The sequence below is a fragment of the Prunus mume genome, linkage group LG4, assembly GCF_029339155.1.
Source record: "Prunus mume cultivar Tortuosa linkage group LG4, ASM2933915v1, whole genome shotgun sequence".
NCBI lineage: Eukaryota > Viridiplantae > Streptophyta > Magnoliopsida > Rosales > Rosaceae > Prunus > Prunus mume.
In genome coordinates, this window is record NC_142701.1 from 5,193,146 (window position 1) to 5,202,006 (window position 8,861).

General features: G+C 37.2%; 1 protein-coding gene across 1 annotated transcript; it reads left to right on the top strand.

The window, feature by feature from the left end:
• Positions 1-1,984: 1,984 nt before the first annotated feature.
• LOC103342971 (uncharacterized) lies at positions 1,985-8,602 on the top strand. Its single transcript, XM_008246636.3, has 4 exons — positions 1,985-2,333; positions 3,522-3,656; positions 6,066-6,152; positions 8,299-8,602. The coding sequence occupies exons 1-4, from the start codon at positions 2,205-2,207 to the stop codon at positions 8,458-8,460; spliced, it is 513 nt and encodes a 170-aa protein (XP_008244858.1). The 5' UTR covers positions 1,985-2,204; the 3' UTR covers positions 8,461-8,602.
• The last annotated feature ends 259 nt before the right edge of the window (positions 8,603-8,861 follow it).

Here is an 8,861-nt window from a genome sequence, read left to right on the forward strand (position 1 = left end):
CAACTGTGTATCCAAGGCTTGTAAACTCTCTGGCTTGGCATGATGATAATGAGGGCCCAAAAATGGAGACTTAAGAGGATCTCTCAGACTTAAGGGAAAGAGAGAGTAAAGTCTTACCGAGCTCCTTGTTTGTTCTTGTGCCAAAGCCACTTGGAATTCCTTAACGTATTCTGCAACGCCTCGCCCAAAAATCCAATTGGGAGTGTTAACAGAGACCTTGGGAGCTTTCGATTTCTTCGGTGCCATTTTGCAGAAAACGTCAGAAGGAAGCTTGAGAAAATTCAGAAATGACAGCAAGATTAACTTCAGGAGAGACTTTGAGTCATTTTTCTCAGAAAAAAGAAAGAGAAGAAGTTCGAGAAAGGATAAGTTGGGAGGTTTTTGCTTAGCAGGCCGAAATTAATGCCGGACGTGGATGTGATAGTTGCTTCTGTCAGTTTGGCACGTTACTTTTGAAAATATTCTTTTTGTGTATGAGTTGACATTGCAAAGGATATGAAGGGTTAAGTTTCAATAAACTTTATTCCAGCACATTGAAACTATGGGGTAATGTTTGTACCATATCTGAAAAATGGGCCAAAAATGGTTTCATTCTAAAAAAAGATTTATTAAACTAAAGCCCAACCTTTTTTCTTATAGAAACGATGAAAAGGGCCTTTTTCGGATTTGGGCTAGCAGTGGGTGAAAGCCTCTCAAAATCCCATAAGTACGAAAGGACCCCAACTTTGGTCCACACTAAAGTTAAGAAAATGGGTAGTCGTTGCATATCGACGCACATGAGGGTCTGAAGAGGGATTTTCACCATTAATAACGACTTGACCACCGTCTATCCCAACAAGAAAAACAAGCTGGATAATAGATGCCACAGTCGGAATGAGCCGATTACCAACTAAATTTCCGGCTACGAAAGGACATAGGTCAAAGAGGCATCCCATGAGACCAGTAGTTTTGTCTGAGATATTCTATCCTCTCACCTATGGACCGGCTCACAAGGACAAATCAACAACTAACTTGGTTAGCAGCTAAATATCCTCCTCCAGCCTTCATCATTAGGAATTCTTGCCTATAAATACAGAGGCTCTACAGCAACACAAGAGGACTCTATCTCTCCGAAAATAGACGCAACGTCTCGAAAACACTTGAAAGAACTTCAAGATCTTTTCAAATAGCCTGATTACTGTTCAGATAACTAGTTGACCACTCCTGTGTTTATCTTTTGTTACTCTGCCATCTTTATGGTATAATCTTGTTAAAACAATCTGTTTGAATTCTATAAACATATCTTCTGTTTAAACTGGATAGAGAAATCTCCAGCTTCTTCTATGTTGTAATTTGTATTTAAAAGTAGCTAAATGGAGAAATCTTTGGCTTTCATTTTGATTTGTCATCATACTAGAGTTGGATAGAGGGATCTCCGACATCTAAAACCTCTTTACTTTCTAAAATTTACTCTAGCTACCTCTTAAATATCTGTCATTTAGTTGCTTTATATACTCTTGTAGATTAATTTATTTTCCCACACTTGCATATTTAAGCTTATCATTATTCGGACCCAAGATAAGGGTTTAGGCCCGAATAGGGCTTTATTAGTCCTAAAGTAAGGGTATGTCCGGGCCTAAACTACATTGTTGGGCCCAAGTTGGTTGAATCTTGACCCAGTCTAGAAAAAGGGACCAACACTATTATGTAGTAATTTAATAGGGTATAATTCTTATTTTCCTTCAATTATGAATTTGTCTTCAATATTGACGGAAATTTGGTTGAGCTTTGAAAGACTTTACGGTAAGGGGTAGACTGCTATTATGTAGTTCATGTCTTTATTTTCCGATGAATTAATTTGGGGGTCAATTCCCAACCGGGTGATAGTTCACCAGGGGAAAACGGCAGTGTACTATTTCGTATTTGTATATCGTGTCCTTCCCTGATTAGCCCGAAATACCACAACCCTCGTCGAAATTACAAATTGACACTTCAAAACTCTTTCGCAAGCATCTTCGCATCCCTGTCCAAAAATGGAAGTGAGACGCTCCACTGACGAATTGTCACCCACGAAGCAGCGTCGACATTTTTCTTTTTTCTCTCCAGATTAGAATTCCATCATTCCGTACAAGTCCATGACTCAAAAGCTCTGGTCTCAGTTCTTAGTCCCATAGCCTTCGAAGCACACAAATTCACCACTCCAAAAGAGAAATAGGCAGAGAGTTATGGTCCTTCCAGCGGTGAAGTTAGCAACCCTTGCCCTCAAAACCATCTCCAAACCCATTGCTAATCGGCTCAAGCGAGAGGCTGGCTTGCACCCGCGATTTAGGCAGTTCATCGTTAACATTGCCCAGGTTCTCTATTTTTCTCTTTTACCAGCATTTTCTGTTTTCGTTCTCTTTGTTTTTAAGCTATTTTATTATATGGGTTTGCCTTAAACCTGATTTTCCTGCGTGGGTTCTCCCTGTTTTCTCTCGTATTCGCTTGATGTTGGGCCTTTCATCTTTTGTGCTCATTTTGGGACTGGAAACATGAATTTTTCATTTTGTGTCATCTCCATGGTCACTTTTGAGGCGAGTTCTTTGATATCTTCAAATTGTATATTAAAAATTGATTGTTTTTTGTTTGTTTTTGTTTTGGCGTTTTGGGTGTCGTTGCTTGGTTCTAGCTTTGCCATAGTATTACATTTTGCATAAATTATGCATGTCTAGTAAATTATGGGGAGTGGGGCATTTTAGATGACATTAAGCTGCAAAAGTTCTTGATTACTATTACTAATGGATAAACTTTTAAGTATATAAAGTCGTTTGTGATCTGTATGGGTAAAAGAAATGATCATGATTATGCTGCAGTATGCCATTCCCATTCGAAAACGGTTTGTTACCCTTGGAATATGGATGCTGCATTTTCAGAAGATCATATTTGGTTCATATTCTTGTTAAATTTCTCATATGCAATCTGCAGCCATTTCTAATTTCTGTATGTATATTGACTATATTCTTGAACTTTTTCTTTCACTGCCAGTGGGAAACTGCACTTCCTGATAGTTTCCCCTTTAAATTATTTTAGTAGTTGCCATCATTGTTTATTTTCTGCATTGAGTTCTATTTCCATGACAAGTCCACAGTTGCTTTTAATTTATGGTTTCTGGCTGCTACTTTCTTGGACCATGTGTACCACATGTCTGTGGAGTTCATGTTTTAATTGATTCATGTTATTATCCACTAGTTCATGTTTCATCCACCTTCCTATCCAATGTCTGCTTTTTGATGGATACATGTCATACTTTGATTCTTATGTTCTTCATTTAGGTTATGCAGTTTGTGTTTAGCTCCCACCCCACCGGTCAACCTATAATCACCCACAAATAAATAAAAGTTATAAATGTCCATTTTGTATAGAAATTATCTAGTGTTCAGCAGTTTCTTGATTTGGTTAACACTTTTTATTTATTTATTTTATACATAATTTCTCTCTAGTTATATGCACTTATTTTATACATAATTATATATTTTTTTCTTCCCATTTTGATATTGAATCAGGCAAATCATCGATTTACAACAAATGTGCAAAGACGGATTTATGGTCATGCAACTGATGTTGCAATACGCCCACTGAATGAGGAGAAAGCTGTCCAAGCTGCTGCAGATCTTCTCGGGGAGCTCTTTGTGTTCACGGTACTATGAACTCTCATTTTTGCCCCTAGTCTAAGAATGTTATAAAGATGTAACTGGCATACTGAATTACAAATGATAAGTATATTTTTTTGCATTTCTTACAGGTAAAACATAGGCATACCAGTAGTTTACAATCAATGAACGTAAATTAAAATAAACTCAATTATGTAATCAAACAACAAATCTGAAGTGCTCTGGTAACTTAAGAGAATGAAGCCTCACAAACAGATCTTTAATCTCCAAAATCGAACTTTCTTCTCCCCAAAAGACACATCTATTAGTATTCTGTTTGACCAAAGACTATTCCTTTTTCATTAAGTTGTCGAAGGTTAGAATTCACCCCAAAGCTGTGGTCCAAAACAAAGAAAACCACACAGGGCCTTTGTGCACCAAGCTGCCGAACAACCAATAGCTGTGGTTCAGATCCAAGGTTCCCACCAATGCCATATAATAGGATTTGGCATCAAACACTCCTCTCCAATTGAACCTGTGTGCCGTTACATCCGTCCTTTCATTTTTTATTTTATTTTTATCAACTTTAGATGTTTAGGACATGAAATGCACAACCTCATGCAACTCAACATCATTAAAATGAGTCAAAAAAATAATTTTTTCTGCAAAGATCACGAAAAATTGAGTTTTTTTAGAACCTTTTTTAGTCCAGTGCCTCACCCGATACCTTCCGCAATCTTAAATGACACATTGATGAGGACATCTTTGTCAAACCCATTAGGGTTTACAAACAAAAGAGATGGAAGAGGGAATTATTAATTAGTTTCCTAATTTATTTGTTAGTTCCTAGGTTCTCTAAGTTTTCCAGATTTCATTAGGATTTTTAGTTTTCAGTAGGATTTCTAAGTTTCCTAATTTATTTGGATTAGGATTTCTTTCCTAGAATAAGTTTAATTTTCCTTTTCACTCTAGGGTTAGATTATTATAAATACCCCATCTATGTAATTCATTATGGGGTTGAGTTGGTGGAGATATAAAGAAAAGTTTATTTTCCAGAGATTGGAGACTCCTTGGTGTGAAGCCAAAACCCTGGAGAGATTCCAGACCTATCTCTTTTGTTCTTATTTCTGTTTTCCCATTGTTTTCGCTTCTGCTAAATTAACCAAATACTCAATTAACCCATATCCTACATCACACATGCTCTGAAAACTTAGCGCAGAACATCAAATGCACCCCATAAGAAATTCCTCTAGAATCCTTTGCAAATGAACTTGGTATGGTAAATGTGTTTAAAATTGACACTTGTAATTACTGTTACCAATTTACCTTTTGACAAATAGTCCTTGCCAACCAGCGAATGTCTATTCAAACTGCTGAATAATAAACAATTTAAACAGAGAAAGTTAAAGGAGACCTGAAGGCAACCCCAAATAGCTCATAACGAGGGAGCCAGCTGTACTCACGCGTATTATGGGCATGGGCATGTTTCTTTGCCTATAAGTGCCTTAGATTTGGCTAGATGGTCTTTGACCAAATAATTTTGAACTTGGTCACTATTTAATTTTCTGGGGTCATAATGCATGCAGATCAATTCAAGAAAGTAAGAATCTTCCCCATAAAATTCAATTTGGCATGCTTCATGTGCATAATTTTTTTTACTAAATACTTGCCAGTAGTGCATGAATTGTATGCACTGGTACTACACTGCAATATTTAGGACCTATTGAGGATTGCTTTTAGAAGTGCTAAAAGAGTTTCAGATTCTCAAAAGCCCTTTTGACAGTGTTCGAGAAATAGTTAAAACTGCTTCGTTTTTAGAAGAATAGTTAAAGGTGCATCTGCTAGGTGCTTCCTTAACAAAGCACTTTCAAGTGCATTTTCAGGAAGTAATTGGATTTTTAATAAAAAGATTACTCTGCTTCTAGAAAAAAGGCTACCAAGAAAAAGTGCTTCATCAGAAGCAGTCCCAAATAAGTCTTTATAAGGTCACAATTGTCCTCCACCCATGTGACCCACTAGTTTCTTCAGTTGTACACACACCAAAGTTCACGGAGCCCTATTACATGTGAAATGCCAAACCTCTTGTGGGTTACATTTTGAAATTCTATTGCTTGTGGCAAATGCTAAAGCAGCATAATTTGTCAGAAAACCAGACAAATGTTGCTCATTACAGTATTATAAGTTGATGAGTAACCTCAGATTACCTTTGTTTCACTGTAAAGCCACATGATGTACAAGTTCTTGTCATGGGATTGCTGTGGAATTAATACTATGATATGCGATTAGTACTTTCTCTCCGGCTGATAGACCACACCATACGTTTTGTTGTTCATCCAGCTGTTTCTTTTTCTTCCCTTTCAATTTAAGAGAAAGGAACTTAGAAGATATCCTTGCACAAAGTAGGGTTTAGGAGATTTTTAATTATATAAGTTATTAATCGTTATTGTATCTCTTTAGGTTGGAGGCGCTGCAGTTATTTTTGAAGTGCAAAGAAGCTCAAGATCAGAAGCAAGAAAGGAGGAGCTACGTAGACAGGAATTAGAGGTACGCACTCATACTATTGTAGCATAAGGAAACAGCCATGACTGCATCTAGTTATAGTATCTTTGTTGCTTAGTTTACCTTTCAAAATTTTCACTACTCTTTCTCTATGTTCGTGCTGCCTTACATCGGGTAAGTTTTGCATCACACTATATAAAAAACTGAACTATAAACTATCTATTTGACATTCTAAATCGTTGTGTTATCTCTTCATATTTACGCTAGAACTTCTTGAGGTTTTTGGTGTTTTCACAAAACCTCCAAGGTTTCATAAATTACACTAACGTCCCCTAAGGTTTCAAATTGTTTTCACAATATTCCTTCTGTTAGGTTTCCGTCCAAAAATTGTTGATGTCATAAATTTTTTCTCCAAACGACAAATTTAACCTCAAAGATTAAATTGCACATACACCCCTGAGGTCTATCTGTATTTTCATGTAACCCTGTCAGGTTTGCAAATTCATAAAAGAAAAAAAAAGGAACATTATGACAATTATATACATAAATGTTTGCGAAATGAAATAAATAATTTATTTTTCAAAATATCACAATCAACTGTTTGTGAATATATGTATTAGGGAGTTACAATAGTTAATCCTACTAATGATAGGAAATGGTCACTTGTCAGTTACGTTGTTATTAGGCCATAACTCCATATTTATGTTTATGATAATGGCTTATTGTAACTGTAGATTGTTCTTTACAGACTTCTATGTATATTATATAATGATCATATGAATGAATATAAGGGTTTCTACATGGTATCAGATCTAATGGCTAATGCCGATTTGCGATCCTCCAGTTGCCTCATCCGTAAGGGTGTTTATTTCTGTCTAGTCCTTTTTCCTCTCCTCTTCTCAAAGCTGAATATGTTTTTTTTCCCCCTCACCTCCACAGCCTGGTGCCTCTTCCACTCCTTAGATACCTAGTCCCACTCCTCATCCATGTCCGTCTCTTGACATGATGGTCATATCTCTGTTTTCCCTCAGATACCACACCTCTCTATCGTTGGTTTCTCTCTTTCTCTTGAAATCTCTCTCCACTTCTTTGTCTCCATTGCGCTGTCTCTCTAGCCGAGCCGTCAACGCTCACCGAGCCTTATCCTAGTCTGTGATCGTGGTTTCTCTCTCTCTCATGTTTTTCTGATGGTTTCTCTATCATGGTTTCCATATTTTCCTTTTGCTTGTTGATGCTGCCCGTCGTCGTTCACCTAGCCGTCTCTCTTTCCTCCGCGAGCCTTGTCAATCTGCCGTGCTACACTGCTGCTATTCCCTTTGCATAGCCCCTGTTTCCCTGTGTCCCAAGTTGGTTTCACCTCCTATCCTCTACTGCTGTGCTGCCCCCCCTCTTAACCCCATTATTCCCTTCAAATAATCCTTCTGCTCTCTCTGTACGCATTCCTTTTTGCTTTCCATGTGATGAATTTTCTTTTGTTTCCATTGAACAAAAACAAAAATGCATTTGTCTGACTTATTTTTCTTTCTCATTCCTCTTACATGTCTATTTCTCTTTATCCTACCTAGAGGGTGATTCCTAGGTAGAATTATGTTTCTCAGGTGCCGATAGAGCTGTTTCCCAGTTACATTTGACTTGTCTGTCAGCTCGTCATTTTATTCTTTCCTTCCAAGAGCCTCTGCGCTCCTTCACTTGCTGCCTTTCAATGGGCGTTATGTTTACTTTGTTTCTCTCATGCTGCTGTTGCAACTCTGGAGATTGGAGTTATTTTTTTATTTTGGTTCCCTTTACTGGACTACTACAGCCGACTACTGCGGCCATCTCCATCATTATGTAGTTTCTTCATTCAAATCTTGCTATGTTGTGCCAGCTCGTTTTGCGGGGGAGTATTAGGGAGTTACAATAGTTAATCCTACTAATGATAGGAAATGGTCACTTGTCAGTTACGTTGTTATTAGGACGTTGTTATTAGGCCATAACTCCATATTTATGTTTATGATAATGGCTTGTTGTAACTGTAGATTGTTCTCTACAGACTCTTATTTATATATATATATATATATATATATATATATATTGTATAATGATCATATGAATGAATTTAAGGGAAAATCAGTTTCTACAATATGTATTGCTTTGAAGATAATAACACCATGCCCCACATTTCACTTACAACTTTTGTTTATTGTTCTAGGCAATGAGACAAAGAGATGAAGATTTAGCAAGAGAAGTTGAGCTGCTGAAGAAAAAACTTGAAGAGCTGGAACAACTTGCCAAAGGACGAGGAATTGCTGGATTTTTCAACTTCAGGAATGCTCAAGGCCCTGAGAATGGAAAGGCTAAAGTCCCAGTTTGATCACAGCAAAAATGAAGTACAGCACGTAGTATTACTGTAAGAACCAACCCAGCTTGATTTATACTTATTCTCTTCCAGAATGGCTTGACCAGTTGTATTTGCATGTATTTCGCAAACCTCCGAGGACAATTTTTGCAGAAAATCAGCGAGTCCACAAAACTGAAGTCCTTCAACTTACAACTTACAAGGCAAGCTCACACAAATCTGGATTATAACTCACACTGCAAAGATAGCATTTCAGGATTTAGTGATATTATTTGTGGACTCATCTGAGACTAGTTCAGTAGTTGTGACTTTGATACGAGCCATAAAATTAAAAACCTTCAGTCACTCTTCTTCGGCTTTAAAGCATTATTCATCCAATTGGTCGATTTGCTGTTTTGAAACATAAGCCATGTAAC

What these genes read in the sequence shown, in the direction of transcription:
- LOC103342971 (XM_008246636.3), top strand. Translation starts at nt 2,205, where the DNA reads ATGGTCCTTCCAGCGGTGAAGTTAGCAACCCTTGCCCTCAAAACCATC. An exon ending in TCATCGTTAACATTGCCCAG is followed by an intron (nt 2,334 to 3,521) that starts GTTCTCTATTTT and finishes ATATTGAATCAG; the next exon opens with GCAAATCATCGATTTACAAC. An exon ending in TACGTAGACAGGAATTAGAG is followed by an intron (nt 6,153 to 8,298) that starts GTACGCACTCAT and finishes TTATTGTTCTAG; the next exon opens with GCAATGAGACAAAGAGATGA.